A 21,803-nucleotide genomic window follows, 5' to 3' on the forward strand; every position below is an offset into this window, starting at 1 on the left:
TAAAGGACAGTTCCTGCCAGCAGCAGCCTGTTGTGTTTCAGAGGATTTAGGTAATATTAGCTGGTTTCCAATAACTAATCAATTCTTCATCATTCATGTTTTTGAGTCTAATTGATCACTGTATAGAGAATATGGTATATAATGAAAAAAATGTTTGATTGATAGAAATATTTCTCTCTCATTTTTTAATCATTTCTGTTTCCAGTTGTTAAATATAGTAGTGAGATTTCTGAATAACAGCTGGTGGCTTTTATTTTGTTCTACATTCAGAATTCTGTATTTTTGTTGTTTTGTTTTGTAATTGCTGGAAATTAATTAAATGAGAAATTTATCAAATATACAATAGTTCATCCTCTTTATTATGATCTGAGCAGCAACATAATAATTCAGAGTTTTTTTTTTTTTTTTTTATCCAATTTTGAATGTGAAGTGGTCTCTAACAAAAGAATGCTGGATTATGTAAAAAAAAAAAGAATTATATTCAATAAAGTTGAATTGTATTCAGTATTGTGTTCATTTCATCCAGGGTAAATAAATAAATAATGTTTTCAATTTGATTTCAGTGTAACTTTACAAGAAATTTTATATATTTTATTATATTTATTTTATATGATTTGCAAAATGTCTAATTGATGTTTTCTATGATAACTTTGTCACGCTGCCTTTGTTAATATTCTAAATATTCAGCAGTAATTTACATAATGAATGTTTTTCTTTATTAAACTGCAAATGGGAGAAATAGATTTATAAATTAGTTCTGCTGCTTCTTGGACTGATCATAATGTAATCCAATATATTTAGTATATAATAATATAAACTAAATATATACTAAAAGCCATTTCTCTGTCATCATGTTGTTTATTTTGTTTATATTTGTAGTTTATTTATTTGTTGGGTTGAGACTCATTTCCACCATGATGCAGTTTCTACAGAATACGACATATTTAGTGAAAGAGCAGCAGGCTGATGCTGGATCCAGTCGTCCATCTGGATGGTAACTGTGTTTTGGAAAGTGCTTTATGAATACAGATGATTATGTTCAGTGTTAAAATAGTGACTAACTCTCTGATGTGTTCTAGGATCCAGGATCCAGTCGTCCATCTGGATGGTAACTGTGTGCTGCCTGTTGCTCCTCTGGTCCGCCTCCTCTCCCCTTTAAAACCTCTGACACAATGGAAAACTACACCATAGGTTCAACTGAGCTGTCGATCACAACCGGCGGCCTTATCTGTCCACCGCAGGGAGCGATGGGAGGTTTGAGGACCTGTTAGAAACCACGCGGCCCTCATGTGATCTCACAAGCCGTCCTTATCTGGCCTCAGCTGAACCGGAGCCGCACTTCTACCAGGTTCAACAGAGGAAACGTCACTGGAGAAAATGCTTTTCCTCCCAAGTGTTGCTCTGTGCTCTCTGTGTTTAGGTGAGTGTTTCCAACCAATCAGGATCCAACAAACTCAACATTTAACAAACTCTGTGACAGTAACCTTCATTTATGTGTCCGTTTCTCTACAGCAGCGGTTGCCATGGCAGCAGAGCTGCTTCAGGACCAGTTATCATTGACCAGCAGAGAAGATGAGAAGGTTTCCTTCAGCTGTAAAAACACTGACCAGTGTTACAGCGATTATGTATTCTGGTACCAGAAGAAAGAGACAGAAACATTCAGAGTAATTCTTTATATTGATAAGAGGAGTTGTGACATTAATTCGGGTTACGGCCATCCTCAAAAAGATGATTTCTCAGCTGTAAGAAAGGGGAAAGGCTGTGAGTTGCGGATCAATAAAGTAAAACTCCTCCATTCAGCCACCTACTACTGCTCCTGTAGGAAGTCAGGTTCCCACAGTGAGAAGTGATCCCTCCACCCTGTACAAAAACTCTGCAGCGTTAACCAAGAAATGAACAGATGGCGACTCTGTTTCTCAGAGGAAGAGACATTGATCTGAGAGCAGGAAACCACAGCCCAGGTTCAGATATTTCACCTCCCATCTCAGTTGTCATCTGGTTCTTAGAGGACACTGCTGAAGACACAGAAATGTCTCTGAGCTCTGAAGCTTTTCTTTACATTGTGTCGTTGCCACCGTGAGTTCTTCAAACCCATCTGCCGATAAAGAACCAATATCCTGGGTGTTGAATAAACTGAGGTACAAGTCCTCAGTTCTCCAGCTTCCTCCAATGTGTACACATCTAAAGAAGCGTACACATTGAGCTTTGGACAGTGTAACCCCCCCAATATTATATCCATTTTTAAACTTTGAAGAAGAGCTTTGACTTCAAACAACAATGTTATCAAGTCAGAAATTACTGCCAGGAAATCTGATTCAGACTAAAATACATTTGACAGAAATACACAGTGGAAATACTCTGTAACACCGTCACATCTGTACCACAAAATCACAGATAGATTTACAGTTTTTCTCGATCTCTTACACACTATACCTGGGCCTATTAACTAAACATCCCAAACCATGACGCCATCTACCAGAAGACAGACCCATTTCCCAAAACTATAAACACTATTCCCCTGTTTCCACACATGATTCAGATTTGTTGAACTTTTTGTGAAAAACTTTACACACAAATCCCTTCATATATCACCGGCTGCACCGTGTGCTCATTTAGAAAGCACCGGCATTCAATATCATTAACTCAAGTCATCACAGCTCGAACCCAATTAACACACAATTCCCCAGGTGGAAACACTAAGAGTCTAAATTGTTCACACACCAATCAGAAGCTCAGGATAGACAGATCAAAGGGCCGTGGGTCAGTTCACTTATTTTGTGATGTGATGCTGATGAGAATCTCTGGCCTGACCCAGACCAGAGACGGGATGCTGAGGCAGAATAAATGTGATTTCTTTCTTTATGTACAAACTGTTTTTTTTTTTTTTCATTGGTTTATATTGGTAAATATATGGAAATTATTTTACAGCTGTTCTCTTCCTTTTGTCTGTATGTGTGTGTGTGTCTGGGTGTGTTGTGTGTGTGTGTGTGTACATGGCTTCCTCTCTCTCCTCTTCTCTGACTCCAGAGCCCTGTTCCATAAAGCGAGTTTACCAAATAAGCCAGGCTTCTTTCGGTTAGTCTGACTCATTTTCAGTTGATTCGGTTCCATAAAGCAAACTCAACATAGTTCAAGCTCAGTTACTATGGCAACTGATGCTGGGAAACTAACCTGGTCCGGGGCAGCTAACTGTCAGGCTCAGCCTGAGTTGTTGCTTAACCAGAGTTCCTGTAACACTGACCCCACGGGAAAGCCATGATTTTACCACTGACTTTCTGGCGTGCTGCCATATTATTTTACTTTATTAACCACTATCAGTCAAAAAATTAAAGTTCATAGAAAATCAACTTAAATGAATAATAAATAATAAATAAAATAAATTATACAATGATAAATGATAAGATATAGACCTACGTGTTTAATTATATGGTATGTGATATCAAACATTTAGGCTTATGCTACATAAAATATGTCTCAATCTAAATTACCCCAATAGAATGACAATAGCTACATAAATAGTTAACAGTACAATTGCAAAAAATTATATTGACCAGAAATGTAGTATCTAAATCCATATGCCTCTATCCTCTATTAGCCCGATAGGAAACCATGTTTAAAAATGTATTGGTTAATGTATTGGTTAATACATTTAAAACAATGTCAAAAAGTAAACTTAGATGTGTTTAGTGGGTGTATGGTTTTTCAATCAATACAGTAAAGGTCTATAAATAAGGACCTCAACCCATGTGTCGTTCTTTATCAGTCATGGCGTGTCCTTTCATTGATGAGTACTAGGTGGCATGGATTCAGACGCTGTTCCCCCCTCTGTCCCCCCTCTGTTCCCCCCTCTGTCCCCCCTCTGTTCCCCCCTCTGTCCCCCCCTCTGTTCCCCCCTCTGTCCCCCCTCTGTCCCCCCTCTGTTCCCCCTCTGTTCCCCCCTCTGTCCCCCCTCTGTTCCCCCCTCTGTTCCCCCTCTGTCCCCCCTCTGTTCCCCCCTCTGTCCCCCCTCTGTTCCCCCCTCTGTTCCCCCCTCTGTCCCCCCTCTGTCCCCCCTCTGTTCCCCCCTCTGTCCCCCCTCTGTTCCCCCCTCTGTCCCCCCTCTGTTCCCCCCTCTGTCCCCCCCTCTGTTCCCCCCTCTGTCCCCCCTCTGTCCCCCCTCTGTTCCCCCTCTGTTCCCCCCTCTGTCCCCCCTCTGTTCCCCCCTCTGTTCCCCCTCTGTTCCCCCTCTGTTCCCCCTCTGTTCCCCCCTCTGTCCCCCCTCTGTTCCCCCCTCTGTTCCCCCCTCTGTCCCCCCTCTGTCCCCCCTCTGTTCCCCCCTCTGTCCCCCCTCTGTTCCCCCCTCTGTCCCCCCTCTGTTCCCCCCTCTGTCCCCCCCTCTGTCCCCCCTCTGTTCCCCCCTCTGTTCCCCCCTCTGTTCCCCCCTCTGTCCCCCCTCTGTTCCCCCCTCTGTCCCCCCCTCTGTCCCCCCTCTGTCCCCCCCTCTGTCCCCCCTCTGTTCCCCCCTCTGTCCCCCCTCTGTTCCCCCCTCTGTCCCCCCTCTGTTCCCCCCTCTGTTCCCCCCTCTGTCCCCCCTCTGTTCCCCCCTCTGTCCCCCCTCTGTTCCCCCCTCTGTTCCCCCCTCTGTCCCCCCTCTGTTCCCCCCTCTGTTCCCCCCTCTGTCCCCCCTCTGTTCCCCCCTCTGTTCCCCCCTCTGTCCCCCCCTCTGTTCCCCCCTCTGTCCCCCCTCTGTTCCCCCCTCTGTTCCCCCTCTGTTCCCCCTCTGTTCCCCCCTCTGTTCCCCCCTCTGTCCCCCCCTCTGTTCCCCCCTCTGTCCCCCCTCTGTTCCCCCCTCTGTCCCCCCTCTGTTCCCCCCTCTGTTCCCCCCTCTGTTCCCTCAGTCAAAAAAAGTTTCATTTGTTGAAATCATTCATCAAATATACATAATATATACATATTAAAGTGTTAGGGTGTAAGGGTTAAAGTGGGATTTGGCAGGTGGGGGAACCCTGTTTCTGGGCGGGGGGGATGGGGGTCAGAAAAAATTGCATAGGCATACTAACCTAAAAACTATTATTGGGAATCGCGAGAAAGTTTCAGAGCGACAGACACAGAGCATCCTGTAACCATAGCAACTCACTCTCACTCCTGCCTGCGTGCGCACGGCGCGAGAGGAGAGGGAGAGACGCAGAAGAGATTACTCTGAGCACCATGCATGGGAATAAATTACAATATAATAGATTAGTGTATATTTCTCCCTGTTCAGATGGTCTGAATAACTCTCTGCTGCACGGTGCTGCTCTGTCAGTGTCAGTGTAATCGAAGGTGCCGGAACGCCGTTCCGGATCGTTCCGGCCCACTTTAACCCCTGCGTATATATTAAACGAGTGAACATGTATACATTTGCAGCCTTGAGGTTTGATATCTATGTATTCTTGTATAAGATATTTTAATAACCTACAGGTTTTCTTACTAACTGTTTGAATGCATTGTGCCCGAGACTTAATTTGGTTGTATCAAAATATTTTATTACATTTTAACTTAGTTGCTACTTACGCATTCAATTGATCAGCAATTTCTTGCCAGGCTTTCTCTCTTGTTTTATTTATGGCAGCTGTATTACCTTTTTTGGTTATTATATGTTTCATTTCTTCATATATTTCTACTAATAAGCGCCGCTCGGTGGCCGTGAACACCGCCTCTCTCTCTTTACCGTTGCTTTTTGCCATGGAGTATCGATGTGATCCATGATCGACCTCTCGGGCTGCTTAAGAATGGCGTGCACACGCAATTATCTTGACTACTTGAACCTGTCTTGAATTAGTCTGATTGCTTGAATTGAGCTTTATGGAACCGCTTTAGCCCCGACTGATTTGTTAAGTTCATTCAAGTCAGGTTTTGGATTTTAATCCCCACCCTTTATGGAACGAGGCCCAGGTCAGTGGTCTACCTGGCAGTGACGGGTGCTGCCCTGCTCTTCGTCGTCAGCGCTGCCTTCCTCTTCCCTGCTGCTGTTCCCTCCTGGACGCTGAATTACGACCGCTGCCCTCGCTCCTTCAGCGCTGGCCTCAGTCCCCTCTCACCGCCGCATGCTGCTTCTCCTTTTTGTCTCTCTCTGTTTTCTCCTGTCATCATTGTTGCCCATGACTCTGTCAATGTTTGCCCGGCATCTATCGCACGCTAAGCCGTCCCGGGGGGGATCCCTCTCTGCCTCAGCCCGCCCAAGGTTTCTTCCAAGTTTTCCTACTAAGGTTTTTCCTGGGAGTTTTTCCTTGTGTGCATTTAGGGTCTAAGGCTGGGTTGCCAGGTAGGTTAGGCTGTAGAACAGGTAGATTGTCTGTCTTGCTAAATCTGCTCCTACCTACCTTGTGTTTTTCACTATGTTTGTCCTACATCATTTTGTTTACCACTGATTGTGTTTAGTTAGTTCTAGCTAGACACATTCTCTGTAAAGTCCTCTGAGACATGCTTGTGATAAAGGGCTATATAAATAAACTTGACTTGACTTAAAACTTTTCTTTAAACTGAGGCTGCCGGATCGTTCCGGCCCAATTGAAGCGTTTATTTAGGTGGAAATTCAGTGGATCTAGATACCAGAGAGAACATTTCTCTGTTCAGAGAGCAACATCATCTGCAGCTGAAGATCTAGTTAGTTAATGGAAGGCAACACCTTCACCTGCTTTTCCATTGACGTCAATGGGAAGCCAAGCCGATTGCTGGTGCTGATGTGAACGCACCTTTAAGGTTCCACACTTCCAGGAGAGAGAAACCTGGAAGTTAAAGAAGCAGGTTTGTGACTGAGAGGTCGCTGGTTCAAATCCCAAGACTCCTTGTTCAAATGTGTCCAAGGAAAGTAAGGAGTAACGCTCTCCCCTCCTTTAATCCTGTTGAGGTTCCCTTGAGCAAGGCGCTGAACCCCCTGCTCAAGAGTGAAGCTGTGAAACTGTAGGAATGACAAATAAAGTTTCAAAAGCAGTTTCAATCGGCCGCAGAAGAGCAACTTCCAGTGAGTTAAAGTCTAATTTAGTAAATGTTTCTAAACTGATAGACAACACGTCTCCTCTGTTGGACTCATTTTAAATCTAGGAGGAATCTAGGATCCCGCCTCTTTCTGCCTCAGTGGCTCAAATAAAGGACCAGAAATGAAGATTTGACAGTCATGTTGATATGAACATTAGAGAAACATCATGAAGCCCAAATATGAGACTTGATCAATCATTTGGACATGTTCACCTCAGCTGACAGATGGAACAACACAGACAGTTTATGTTACAGGATATTTCACTGTGGGAGGAAACTACTACATAGAGTTTGGTTCTGGCACCAGACTGTATGTGACAGGTAAGACAAAATGTTCCTTTTTCCTGCAGTGAAAATGTGTCTTTAGTTTGTTTTCTGCTGCTTTAGGCTTTACATGTTAGTCTTTCATCACTGGTTGAGAATTCAATATGCAGCCATTCATACATTAAAAACTAAATTAGTATGTGAAGGACGTTTGTGTTGCTTCATCATTTTCTTGTGCAGCCGAACATCTTAAAAATCTGCCAAGTGATTTGAGAAACTCAGCACTGATTCTCTAATTCCATTCTATATTATCACAGGCTGATATTCAATGTATGTGACTGAATTATCATGATGGAGGAAAAGGATTTCTATTGCTTCATATTCATACAGCCCATAATAACATCCTCTTAATCTGTAGGTTACAGATATTTTATTTATTATTTGATCTATCTCATTTATTTGTAAGGGACCATGTACAATGTTAAACATCAATGTTACCATTTGATGTATTGTACCAGATTTAGCTTAGAGCTCATTTTCATCTGCAGTCCCTTGGCAGGTTACAATTCAAAACATACATATATACAATCTGCAGCAAATACAAACACACAACATTAACACATAATAGACATTGAAGTATACAAAATGTAAAAACCAGTGCAGAGTGCATGTGCTTTAAAAATGAAGTCAGTTACAGTCTACAAATCAGTGGTTGCATGTTTGTTTAGCTTTAAGCCAGATTTTTAATTCAGCTTTAAAACTGCTAAAGGAATATACAAAAATCATAAATAATTGTAATTATTCAATGATGGTTAATATATTTTATATAGTATATAATGGTAAATATATTTTGATGGTCGATGATGTTAAATCTATTTTATATAGATGTTCTATATTAAAATATATTTACCATCATATAATAGGCCTATATAAAATATATTTACCATATGTATTTTATATATTATTTATATGTATTTGTTTATTTGACAATAAAAAAAAAATGCACAGCCATCAGTCATGCATTAATTAAAATCATCCAGGAAAACACATAAAGTTTCCAAAACTTATTTCCAATGTGGTCCTCTTTATATGATGGGAAATATATTTTATATATTTTATATATTATCTGATGGTAAATGTGTGTTGTATGGTATCTGATGGTAAATGTGTGTTGTATGGTATCTGATGGTAAATGTGTGTTGTATGGTATCTGATGGTAAATGTGTGTTGTATGGTATCTGATGGTAAATGTGTGTTGTATGGTATCTGATGGTAAATGTGTGTTGTATGCTTCATGATGTGATGTGGTGTTTTATCTCTGGCTGTAAACTGCTGTTGACTAGATGAATGTGTGACTGTCTTGTCAAACCTCAGCTGAGCGAGTCGTGAAGCCCAAAGTGAGCGTGTACCCAGCGTCCAGAGCGGACCTGAAGGGGAAGAGCTCCCTGCTGTGTCTGGCCACATCCATGTTTCCTCCTCTGGTCCGGTTCTCCTGGAGGAGAGAGGAGACCGGGACTACCGAGGGAGAGACGGTGGAGCTCGGAGAGCCGGGCCGCCCCGCCGCCATCCTGCTTATCGATCGGGAAAAGGCGGCGGTGTATCCATACGTCTGCTCCGTGAAGCACCAAGGAGGCGCGGTGGAAGCCCGGATACCAGCAGGTAATGAAGGCCGGCCGCTTGTGTTTAGCGCTGATTTAGCTTCATTTTTCACATTGGACTCCTTTTCTATTTCAGAGCCTCCTGTGGCTCCAACAACAGCTGCTGCAGCCAGCGGCCCTCCAGAAAGAGACACAGCTCACCAGACTGACTGTAAGATCACCTGCTGCTGCACATTCACTACTCAGCATTTGGACAGTTTGGGGCTTTACAGCTGTGAGGAGCACAAGCTACATTTAAACTGACTGTTTTGGTCTAGAGTTTTCTACATGTTGTTGTGTATGATCATCACCTTGGAACAGGTGTGTTATGTCACCTGATTTTCTGCTAGGGTTTCTGGGTATTTCAGATGGAGATTCTCTGCTGTTTGGAATCAGTTTGAGGAAGAGCTTGTTGCTCCAAACGTCACTTCTTTATAAAGTTTTCATATGGGAGCGTTTCTGTGTGCGGATCTTCTGTCCTTCACTTGATATTTTCTTTGATCCGGCACCTTTCTTCTGGATGTGCAGATGTGTTTTGTTCTTGATTTTTCCTGAAGACTAAATGCAAAACATTTCCTGCTGTTTGTCTCGTCTCCAGTCTTGAGCAGTCTCGAGCACCAAGGAGGCGCGGTGGAAGCCCGGATACCAGCACAAACCTTACAAAATCGTACAAACTGTAAGATCACCTGCTGCCTTTGCAAATTCACAACAAATCATTTGTACAGTTTGGGGGATTTACAGTGTGTGATGATCAGAATCTAAATGGCTTTACTGAAGACTAAATGCAAAACATTTCCATAGTTGGATGAATGAGCAAACAGAGAGGAATGGTTGACTTGTGCTGTTTGTCTTGTCTCCAGTCTCCTTCCAGTCCCAGTGCAGGGTGAAGCTGCTCTCTCTGGTTTACACAGTGATGATAGTGAAGAGCATGGTGTACTGCTGTGGACTCTCTCTCCTCATGATCCATACAAACAAGGGAGGCTCCACCAACACACATGCTGACTGACTGCCATGTTCCTCTGCTTTCTGTCCAGCTTTTCATCCGTACAAATGTTTCTCTCATCTTGTTGTTCCTGTTTCAAATTGTTTCAATAGAGGAAAAAATTGAGTTTTTTATTCCAGATTCATGATTGTGTATTTGTGTTATTTTATTTGGTATTAATTAATAAAAAGAAACAGTTTTAACAAATTAGTTTAAAAAAATAATCCAATCTGTCTCATAATTGAGTTCACCAGAACAATCTGAGCAGCAATCATAACAAATTCAGATTATGTTTATCTTATTTAGCCAAATTGTGAATTTGACATTATTATTAAAACAAATGTAATGAACATGTTTGATGTGTTAAGATCATTAAAGGATTTTATGAAGGCAGCATTGTACTTTCAGATATACATTTTCATTGATATAGTTTCTTTCTTTCATCTAGATAGTTTCTTCTGCTGCCTTTTATCTTTTGAATTTGTTTTCAGAGAAACTTTACAAAATATTTAAGTTAGTATCAGTTACAGCATTTGTAATTTTTTGTCGATGATAATATTCTGAACATTTATTTGAACAATGAATGCTTTGCTCTATAATATCGTATTGCTTTGCTCAGCAGTAGATATATTGTTTATTATTGTCTACTATTGCTTCTCTTTTTTCTTAACATCTGCATTCTGTCAGGAACGTTTTATTCTTATTTTATTTTTGTGAAGCGCTTTGTAAGCATTTTTAAAAAAGTGCGATATAAATAAAGACATGAAATTGTACATTTTGTCATTTTAAGAACACTGAGCATGATGGTTGTAATTTCTCTGAGAAATATCAGTTTTTTTTCATGAAGACCTTGTCAGTAATTCAGTGGTAATTCCATTATTCAGTGTAATGAAGTGTGTTTTGCTTCAGTTCATTGACTTTATATCATGTTTGTCAGGTTTGCTGCTTGCTGTACAGTGTCAGCAGCTGAAATGTTGCTGTAAGATGAACTCAAACAGAAATAAATGGGACTGAAATAATAATAATAATCCCTTTGTGAATTACCAATCTGTTGTTACATTTCAGACTGTGTGTTTATGAAGTCAACATTCGTGTATCATAATGTTGGTGAATGCTGAGCAGCGATGAGGCGGGAAGGGTCGGGTTCAGGCTGTAAACGAGCTGATGTGGTTTCTGTTTCAGTCTTACTGTGTGGAAACAAAACCACTTCCTCAACAACATGATTAGCTTTTTAATGCTGCTATTCTTCCTCCTAGAGATAGAGAGAAAGAGGAGATCATATGAAAGATGGAGCAGGAGTAAGTCAGTCAGTAAAGCTTCACTTAAATAGACACTTTTTAAAACTCACAGTTTACAAAGCGCTTCCCAACAAGAGGATCAAAGACAGAAAAGATTGAAGAGAAGACAAAAGCATCTTAAAACAACACAACCATACATATAGAAAGTAAAAACAGTAAAAACCATGAAGCATTTCAAACCCCATGATGATGAAAAGGTTAAACCTATACAATACACACATAAACTCCTCCATACACACAAGTCCTAACCAAATAAAGAGCAGAGACCCGTCCAGCCCCTCGTCAGGAAGGCCGGCCTGTAGAAGTGGGTTTTCAGCAGCTGCTTAAAGGAGACAACAGACTCTGATCTGATCGGCAGAGGGAGACGATTCCAGAGAGTTGGGGCCAAAACTGCCGAGACACGTTCTCCCTTAGTTTGGAATCTAGAATTGGAGACGACCGGCAGACCTCCACCTGAGGACCTAAGTGAAGTCACGGGCCGATAAAGAGTCAGCGGCTCACAGATAGAACCGGGTTCCAGGCCGGTCCAGGCCTTGTAGGTGATTCAGAGGATCTTAAAGCAATATTCCACTTAGTTTTAACATGGGGGTTATTTATTTGAAAAGCAGAATATAAACTACTCACCAAGACCAGATGCAGCTGGACCAGTTTGTAGAGTTTGAATGAGCCACCAAAATCTCCTGAAAACTGACATTGAACACGTTGGTGAACAGATTCAACAACAGATCCTGCTGGAAGACAATAAAGCAGCAACTGGTCCGTCCTCATTTTGCATTTCTATTCTTGCTTTACACTAAAATGAGTCAAATAAAAGTAGATCCGGTCTCCCCAACAGGAACTATCTCTCCTAAATGGTATCCCTCCGCTGTGTTCTCTTCTATCAATAAAAATGCTGTTTGGTGAGATTCTGTTCTGAAGCGTGGGACCAACAGTCAGCTGGAAATCACAGCAGCAGATCTGTTGTTGAATCTGTTCACCAACGTGTTCAATGTCACTTTCCATTCAAATGAATGGGAAGTCAAAATCTGAACGCTACAAACTGGTCCGGCTGCATCTGATCTTGGTGAGGAGATTATATTCTGCTTTTCAAATAAATAAGTCCATGTTGAAACTAAGTGGAATATTGCTTTAAAGAAAGTTGTTCAGCAGTCAGGACTCATCAAACCCGTCCTGCTGCCAGTGAAGCAACATGTGATTTGCTGCTGGGTGACGCTGACGATAACAGACAGGCTGTGGTTTCACTGCAGCTCCACACCGCTCACTGTGGTTTGTCATATCAACAAAATGACAGTTACAATTATTTATTTTGGTTGAGAATCCTTCCAGGAAGCCCGGCTTTATTTCCACAGAGTCTCAACTCAATCTGTGGGATTTTCCTGACCGAAGTCACATGTGAATTCAAAGCACATGTGCATTTTGGACACGTGTTGCTTTTCACATGTGAACGTCTTGATTTGTTTTACATTGTATTCTGACATCATGTGACAGTTTTTACTTCAGATGTGAACATTTCAGTTCATAGCTGAAGTGTTTTTTTCATCTTCCATTACATGTGAAGCAATATTTGTTTCACATGTGAAAACTTAATTTCACATGCAAACAGACAGTTTGTGACCTTGGAATTATACGGTTCTATGTGACTTTTTGTCCAAACTGAGTTGGTCACATAAACCTGTGGAACCTATTCTACCTATTTTTGAGTCTGTCATTTCTAAAACAAAAGGCCCCGACTCCATTTAACTCAGTGGATGCTGAACATTTTGAAGCTCAATATGTCAAAACTCCTGAAGGGAGATGGAACCATATAATTCTAAGCTCATATATTTCACTCATTCAGTCGTTTCCACAGAGGAAATGAGAAATTTCACCTTCAAATCTGAAAAGAAGCTTTGAATTCAATGAGGCTTTTCACATGTGACTTTGTTCTCAAAAACACTCAAAAAAGTTGTTGTCTACTAATTGTTTATGTATTCATGATGTGCATTTTTCAGTGTTTTCTATTTGCATTTTCAGCCTCACATCACAAGTCGCTCTGCAGCAAGATTTCCAGAAATCCTCCTTCGACGTCACTGCTACATTAAAACATTTGAAATCATATATAATAAACATTATGATTTATCAGACTGAAAGCACAAAAACACACTGAGACGGTTCAGTGTGAAGTTTCTGTGCAGCAGCAGCCAAGACTCTCAGTTTCCTGTTTCAGGAACAAAAAAACATGTCGGTGTTTTGTTTTTCTAAGCAGAACTTCGATGTCAGCGTTGATTCCTCACAGCGCAGAGGAATGAACTGCTGTTCAGTTCATTAGTTAAATAGCTTCATAAAGTTCATAGATTCCTGCAGAAAAACATGTGGAGTGTGGTTGTGATCAGTGAGGGATAAATCTGACTGAAGCAGCTGTCTGCACTATAGAGACAGCAGATACCACTCAGTAACTAACAGGAGAAAACTGCTTTCTTTACAGCTGAATTCTACACAAGCTGATGGAAACTAAAAGCCTTCGTCACGTGACGTTTTGCCATATTTATTTGTTTATAAGTGACGAGGCCACTCCAGTTAGTAATCCAGTCAGAAAACAGTCAGTCAGCATGTGTGTTGGTGGAGCCTCCCTTGTTTGTATGGATCATGAGGAGAGAGAGTCCACAGCAGTACATCATGCTCTTCACTATCATCACTGTGTAAACCAGAGAGAGCAGCTTCACCCTGCACTGGGACTGGAAGGAGACTGGAGACAAGACAAACAGCACAAGTCAACCATGAGTGTAGATCTGAACAGGAATGACGGTTCTATCACTTCAGATTCTATGTTTGATTCCTGCAGCAGTCAGTTGATCCTGCAGTGAGCTGACTGAGCTCAGTCTGCATCAAATCACCAGACAGAACAAATAAAACAACAAGAACAAATGTTAAGATACAACAAATGATATTTGTAATGTAACAGCTGGTTGACAGGCAGGAGATCCTGACTGAACTCTGTGGTAACAGTAACAGCAGATGAAGCAGACTATCTGTAGTGAGGTGTCGCCCCCTGCTGCCTGCAGGCCGCAGCTACAGCGGAGCGCTACTGTCAGCTGGAAAGTCAAATAGAACCAAACGGTTCCACTGCATTGGTCACAACTCCGCCATCTTTTACCTGATTCCTTAGCTACTTTCAAACAAAGTAAAGGCAAGTCCAAGAAGCCTGCAGACTGAATCTGGAGTCATTCTGACCTGCGGTTCATAAGAAGATTTTTGAAGCTTTTTCCAAAAATCCAAAATGGCAGAATGTTTTGTAGGCGGAGCTTATGGGTCCTAGAGGCAAAACTGTTCATCATGATCAGATACATATCTGTACCAAGTTTCACATCTCTACGACTAACAGGACGGCGGGGCTGAGCCTCAGACTTTGGGAGCTTATTACAGCGCCCCCTATGGGCCAATCAGTGACATCATTGGTTTCCCAGTAGCAGTTGACCTGAACTATCAATATGTCAAAATGGACAAAGAGTTATCAATGTATGGACGAGTTATTGGACAAAATACAGGGAAATACTACTACTAATAATAAGAAGAATCACAGCAATTAAACTTCTCTCATGCATTCTAACTTGAAATCAGGCATTAGCAAATGATCGCTGATTCAGATAATAGTTCGATCTGAGTTTTAATAGACAGGCCTTGTTAGGATTTCCTCAGTTTAGTTGAGAAGAGACAGGAGACGGTCAGGAGTTTAGGACTTGCTTCTGAAATGACAAAATGAGATTTTTCCTATCTTTGACATTTAGGACAGAACAAACACTCAGGATGTTTTAATAAAGAAAAGATTCACTGGAGCACACGGACAATTTAGCCTTTTATTGAATGTGCAAAGACTAACGTTTCGATGCTACTGCATCTTCATCAGAGTCAATGGACAGAGGTAGTAGTGACACTCTATAGCTTCCTAACCATCAGCAGCTGAGGAGAGGGGGCAGTGCACTCAGTGAGCCACTTGCCCACCTGCACCACTAATCAGTCTATTAAAATAAGTCTCTCTCTGTCACGGCTGGTGCTAGCAGGGTACAGGAACACAGGGGATAGGACCCAAAAGCAGACGCCTGAGGCAGAGCTGATGCAGTTCAGTGATTTTATTACACAATGAGGTACAAAGGCTTACGAGATGGTGAGGCAGGCAAGGGTCAAAACCGGAGAAGGCAGTCCAAACTGGCAAACAAATCCGACAAGGAGCAGGCAAGAATCAAAAAGTCCAATAAACAAGCAAGGTCCATAACAGGCCTCAGGGACAACAGAAGAACAGGATACGGAAACTAGAGCAAGACATGAAGCACACGGCAACTTGACTTAACGATCTGGCAGGGAACAAAGGAAGTGAACTGGTATAAGTAGTGAAGGCTGATAGGGAATGAGGTGCAGGTGGGGAGACGGGAGGGAAAGCTCAGGTGACCGCAGGGCTGATGAGAAGTGGAAACAGGTGATCAGGAAAGGAGGGAAAGTCCGAGGACATCTGGCGGACGGCTAGAGGATGGCAGGACTGGGGAGTTGAAGGAAAGAACACGGCCTGGGAGAAGACAGCAGGGGCTGGAGACAGGGACCGAGAGCAATGTGGAGGGCTGGGGATGAAAGAGTGGTCGACAAGGGAAACCGAGGAGCAGATTGTGACAGGTGTGCAGGATGAGCAGAGCCGGGAGCCAGGAGAACGAGGAAGGGAGACCACGCCCACGCCAATACACACACAAACAAAACATAGACCAAGAGAGAGAGACAGACAGGGGAGCACTAGGAACACAGGGAAGGGGAAACACAAGGAAACACTCGGGAGTCTTCTGGGGGTACGGCCACGGCCGCAACACTCTCATGGAGTTATATGTTGGACATTCAAACAGAAAGTGTGTCTCTGTCTCTGTCTTATTTAGATCACAGTGTTTACAGCCTCTGAGTTTTCAGCTGCTTCCCTTTCAGTCTCCAGGTTGTGGTCGGACAGTCTGAATCTAGAAAGCATCTTTCTTTCTTTAAAAAGTTTTATTTGAAGATAATTGGCCAGCTGATATTCCTGATTGAGTTGAGAGTAACTATTGAGTTTGTGATGGTGTGATTTATTTCCTTTGCTCAGTCATCAATGTATTTATCTTTCAGTTCTTTCATATCTCTCTCTCTCTCTCTCTCTCTCTCTCAATTCAATTCAATTCAATTCAATTCAAATTCAATTCAAATCTGCTTTATTGGCATGACAGAAAGGATCTATGTTGCCAAAGCATTTGCAGAGGATAAAGTCAAATAAAAAATGTGTAATAAACAAACAATTCTACAGATTCTATACATATCAACAATAGCATGTAAAAGTAAGTCAATACATTCAAAATAATTGAAGTCAGTGTATAACAATACAGGACATTGGGAGGGGTGGGGAGCATTTCTGACTAGACAACATTTACAAAATCATTTTCAATATTTACATTTTCTCCTGTATTTGCAGCAATGTTGATCGTTTCTTGCTTTTCTCCTAACAACAAACTGAGCTTTTCTGTCTCAGTCAGTAGATGAAATGTTGGATGTTGGACATGATGCAGGAAGGTAAACTTCTCTGACCTCTTTATATTTTACACAGGACAGCAGGAGGACTCTCTGTCTCTGTCTGTCCTGACTGGACCTGGAGCAGATTCTGTCTTTCTGTGTCGTCCCTCTTCAACAGCCACGTTCTGCTCACTGACTCTGTACTTTGTTACAGTTTTTCTCTAACTAATAATCTGCAATTTCAGATTTTTTCTGCAGATCATCGTAACATTTCAATTTATTGTATTTTTTTTATTTCGTTTTGCCAATAGTTGGTGTAATCAATTTTGATATTCTTCTCTATTTGTTTAAATATTGTATTTTGGGAGCGGTTTCCATCCACATGATGTTCCAGGGCCAGTTGATGTGAGGGGCGACTCTGTGGGCCGGAGCATGTTGTAAGGAGCTGGGATCTGATTGGTCAGGTGACTCCAGAACTTGCAGGCTGGTTTCTGGACAGCGAGCAGCAGCGGGACTCTGCCGAGCTCCGCCCTCGCCGCGAGGTTCGAGGAGCTTCGGCCGATCTGCAGGATGCAGAATTCAAGATGGAGCCGCTCTGTTGGGGTTTTATCTCTCTCTCTCTCTCTCTCTCTCTCTCTCTCTCTCTCTCTCTCTCTCTCTCTCTCTCTCTCTCTCTCTCTCTCTCTCTCCCCCTCTCTCTCTCTCTCTCTCAGAAGGCAGAATTGGGAGGGTGTAGTGGAGAAAGTGTGCACCAGGCTGTCTAAATGGAAGTGGTTGCTACCTCAGCTTTCTTATAGGGGAAGGGCCCTGGTTGTCAATAACTTGGTCGCCTCGACCCTTTGGCACAGACTGATAGTCCTGCCTCCACCAAGGGGCCTTATTGAGGAAATCCAGAGGATCATGGTGGACTTCTTCTGGTCTGGTCAACACTGGATTAAGGCGGCTGCACTGTACTTACCGGTACATGAGGGAGGTCAAGGCCTCATAGACCTCCCCTCCAGGATAACAGCGTTCAGGCTCCAGACTGCACAACGACCGCTTTACAGCTTCGGCCTCGGATGGCAGGACGCCGCTCGGTTGTTACTGAGGAGGGCCGGCGGCCTCGGATACGACAAGCAGCTGTTCCTGCTCCGGCCTGAGGTTGTGGACCTGACCGGCTTGACACCTTTCTACCGGTCGGTCCTGCAGTCCTGGAAGATCTTCTCTTTCCACCGAGAAGCTGTGATGACACCAGGCATGTGGCTCTTTGAGGAGCCGTTGGCATCGAGTCCTCTAGACTGCTGTACAGGTTGGTGGAGGAGGTCTGTGCGTCCCTGCCTGGACCCTCAGAGCGTTTGCTGAAAACCAGACTCTGTCAGACCAGTGGGATGATGGATGTGAGGATGTTTTTCCTTCTCTGACTGTCTCTCCTGCTGTTGGAGTGGCAGGAGGAGGAGGAACGCTCCCTGTCTTTCAGAACCAGAGTTAGGGGATTTTGAGACTGTGGGTAAGAAGGCAGTTTACTGCACCTGTGTTAAAGTGTCACACTGACGCTCTCTGGCAGGGATGAAGGTGGACTGAGTTTTTTGGCCCAGAATCTTCCCCAAGAGGCTGCTGGTCCCTGTACAAACCCCCCGTTGACAAACGGACGGGTGACCTCCAGCGGAGGATCGTACACGGGGCCGTAGCTACAAACAGACATCTGGTGCACCTTGATCCCAGAATAGGGGAGGGATGTCCTGTCTGTTCTAGGGAGGAGTCTTTACAACATCTTTTCATCCTGTGTCCTAGACTTACTGCTTTATTTAGGTTGTTAGACTCTCAGGGTCTGGGCGAAGGTTTTTCTTTTGACTTTTTTGACTTTTTTATCTATGGTCAAAAAAGTCTGTGTGTGTGCTGGTTAACATGCTGTCAGGAGGCCAAACTGTCGATATGGAAAAGCAGAAAGAATCAGATTCAGGGTCGGGGGTCAGTGGATCCTGGTCTGATGCTGACTGGTCTGTTCAGCCCGGCTCAGGGTGGAGTTTGAATATTACAAACTGACTGATAACACTGATGCTTTTGTGAACATCTGGGGTGTTGGGGACGTGTTGTGCTGTGTTGAGGAGGACTTGCTATCTCTGAATTTGTTATCTTTTCTTCCTTGTATTTATTGCTTTATTTTGTTTATTTATTTTTTTATTTTCAGTCTTCTATGATGGGTTAGGTCAATCACACTGTATAGTGTGACTAAATTATGAATAAACATCTTTTTTAAATTCAAATTTTCTCAAAAATTATCTTTTTTGTTACCTGAACCTGTCTGTACCTTCATCTGGCTGTACATTGTTATCTCTAGTAGTAGTAGTATCAGTAGTAGTAGTAGTGGTAGTAGTAATACTAGTAATAGCAGTACTAGTAGCAGTAATACTAGTAACAGTAGTAGTAGTAGTAGTAGTAGTAACAGTAGTAGTAGTAATACTAGTATCAGTAGTGGTATTAGTAGTAGTAGTAACAGTAGTACTAGTAGTAGTAACAGTAGTAGTAACAGTAGTAGTATTAGTAGTAGTAGTAACAGTAGTAGTAGTAGTAGTAGTAGTAACAGTAGTAGTAGTAGTAGTAGTAACAGTAGTAGTAGTAGTAGTAGTAACAGTAGTATTAGTAGTAGTAGTAACAGTAGTAGTATTAGCAGTAGTAGTAGTAACAGTAGTAGTATTAGTAGTAGTAGTAACAGTAGTATTAGTAGTAGTAGTAACAGTAGTATTAGTAGTAGTAGTAACAGTAGTAGTATTAGTAGTAGTAACAGTAGTAGTATTAGTAGTAGTAGTAACAGTAGTAGTAGTAGTAGTAACAGTAGTAGTAACAGTAGTAGTATTAGTAGTAGTAGTAACAGTAGTAGTAGTAACAGTAGTATCAGTAGTAGTAGTAACAGTAGTAGTAGTAGTAGTAGTAGTAGTAACAGTAGTAGTATTAGTAGTAGTAGTAACAGTAGTAGTAACAGTAGTAGTAACAGTAGCAGTAGTAGTAGTAGTAGTAACAGTAGTAGTAGTAGTAGTAGTAGTAGTAGTAACAGTAGTATCAGTAGTAGTAGTAACAGTAGTAGTATTAGTAGTAGTAGTAACAGTAGTAGTATTAGTAGTAGTATTAGCAGTAGTAGTAGTAACAGTAGTAGTATTAGTAGTAGTAGTAACAGTAGTATTAGTAGTAGTAGTAACAGTAGTATTAGTAGTAGTAGTAACAGTAGTAGTAGTAACAGTAGTAGTATTAGTAGTAGTAGTAACAGTAGTAGTAGTAGTAGTAGTAGTAACAGTAGTATCAGTAGTAGTAGTAACAGTAGTATTAGTAGTAGTAGTAACAGTAGTAGTAGTAGTCTTCAGGTCAGTCAGTGTTCTCTCTTCATTTTCTCCACTAGATGGCTCTGTGTTGTTTTCACAGCTGCAGAAATAATAACAGAAGAACCTTCATGATGTCATCAGGTTGGATTCACTGTTGGTTCTGGTCTGACTGAAGGACTGGACTGTATGAACTTCACTTTAACAGTCACATCCACTAACAGTATTGTTTCTTCAGTAAAAACATGAACCAATGTGCTGTTTCCCATTTAACTCAACATCTTCCAACAAGACAAATCACTCCTCCTCTGTCAAGACAGTGTCTCCTCTTCATCACCTCCTCTTCTTCACCTCCTCTTCATCACCTCCTCTTCATCACCTCGTCTTCTTCACCTCCTCTTCATCACCTCCTCTTCATCACATCCGGACTCTTCATCACCTCCTCTTCATTACCGCTTCATCACCTCCTCTTCATCACCTCCTTTTCATCACCTCTGGACTCCTCATCACCTCCTCTTCATCACCTCCTCTTCACCACCTCCTCTCCAACACCTCTTCTTCATAACATCCTCTTCATCACCTCCTCTTCATCACATCCTCTTCATCACCTCTTCATAACATCCTCTTCATCACCTCCTCTTCATCACCTCTTCATCACATCCTCTTCATCACCTCCTCTTGATCACCTCTTCATCACCTCCTCTTCTTCACCTCCTCTTCATCACATCCTCCTCATCACCTCTGATCAGCTTCAGTTCCTAGATCAGCAGGGAGGTCAGAGGTCAGAGGTCAGAGGTCACAGCAGCAGATAACAGATAACTAATATTCCTGATGATCACTGTCAGTTATTCTGGATAAAAACATCAACTAAATGACTAAAGTGTAAGAATTTCAAAGTAGTTTTTCCTCTGTATTCTCTCTCTGTACTGGATGGCAGGTTGAACCTTTAATGCAGAAAGTGTAATTCTGTAGGGAAACATCTAGTTCAACACAATCCAAATAAATCCAGTTCCCTCTCAACATGGTGACAGGATATATACTGACTGTTTCACCTTTTCAAATCCTTTTAAAAGACCACATGAAGACTTCATTATTCACTTTATTATTCAATCATTGTAAAATCTGTTGGATCCGGTCTGTAAAGTGTCTCCGTCATTAAAAATACCGTCGTTTGGTTTGACTTTGTGCTATGAAGCATTTTGTCAGAGGAAATCTCACTTCAAAATATCTCACTTTAAAATATTGATGTCATATCATCACAGAATCAAACTCCATATCGGTGTGATTTTCTTGGTGATCAGGTTTCATCTGGACTGGGACTAAAACTCTGACAACTGAGACGGTTTGACATCTGGACTCTATTCAATTCTGTTTTTGTCTGAACTGAAGTTTATATTTTACTAAAACACAACAAGGGAAAAATATTTTCTGCCGTGAGTCAGTTTCCTGTTTCAAAGCCAATGGAAGGAGAAAATATTCATTTAAATCAGAATATTAAAACAAGTGGACAGCAGCATCTGTTTGTCTCTGTTTCTATTATTGACTAGATTTTCTAATTCTTTGTTATTGACTGTATTATCTAATCCTCTGCTATTAATAGTGTATTATGGAACACTTTCTTATTGATTATGGATGAGTGTGTATGGTTTTGTGTTTTAAAGGACAGTTCCTGCCAGCAGCAGCCTGTTGTGTTTCAGAGGATTTAGGTAATATTAGCTGGTTTCCAATAACTAATCAATTCTTCATCATTCATGTTTTTGATTCTAATTGATCACTGTATATAGAATATGGTATATAGTGAAAACAATATTTGATTGATAGAAATATTTCTCTCTTATTTTTTATC

At 41.8% G+C, this 21,803-nt stretch overlaps 1 protein-coding gene across 1 annotated transcript; it reads left to right on the plus strand.

Annotated features, from left to right (window-relative positions):
* Positions 1–1,377: 1,377 nt before the first annotated feature.
* LOC144542167 (immunoglobulin lambda-1 light chain-like) lies at positions 1,378–8,953 on the plus strand. The gene is made up of 5 exons (XM_078287904.1): positions 1,378–1,408; positions 1,501–1,830; positions 7,270–7,317; positions 8,635–8,915; positions 8,948–8,953. Exons 1-5 carry the CDS (start codon positions 1,378–1,380, stop codon positions 8,951–8,953), a joined length of 696 nt encoding a protein of 231 aa, XP_078144030.1.
* The last annotated feature ends 12,850 nt before the right edge of the window (positions 8,954–21,803 follow it).

Source organism: Centroberyx gerrardi, chromosome 13 (genome assembly GCF_048128805.1).
Source record: "Centroberyx gerrardi isolate f3 chromosome 13, fCenGer3.hap1.cur.20231027, whole genome shotgun sequence".
Taxonomy (NCBI): domain Eukaryota; kingdom Metazoa; phylum Chordata; class Actinopteri; order Beryciformes; family Berycidae; genus Centroberyx; species Centroberyx gerrardi.

What these genes read in the sequence shown, in the direction of transcription:
- LOC144542167 (XM_078287904.1), top strand. Translation starts at nt 1,378, where the DNA reads ATGCTTTTCCTCCCAAGTGTTGCTCTGTGCT. An exon ending in CCCAAGTGTTGCTCTGTGCT is followed by an intron (nt 1,409 to 1,500) that starts CTCTGTGTTTAG and finishes ATTTATGTGTCC; the next exon opens with GTTTCTCTACAGCAGCGGTT. An exon ending in CTGCTCCTGTAGGAAGTCAG is followed by an intron (nt 1,831 to 7,269) that starts GTTCCCACAGTG and finishes TCACTGTGGGAG; the next exon opens with GAAACTACTACATAGAGTTT.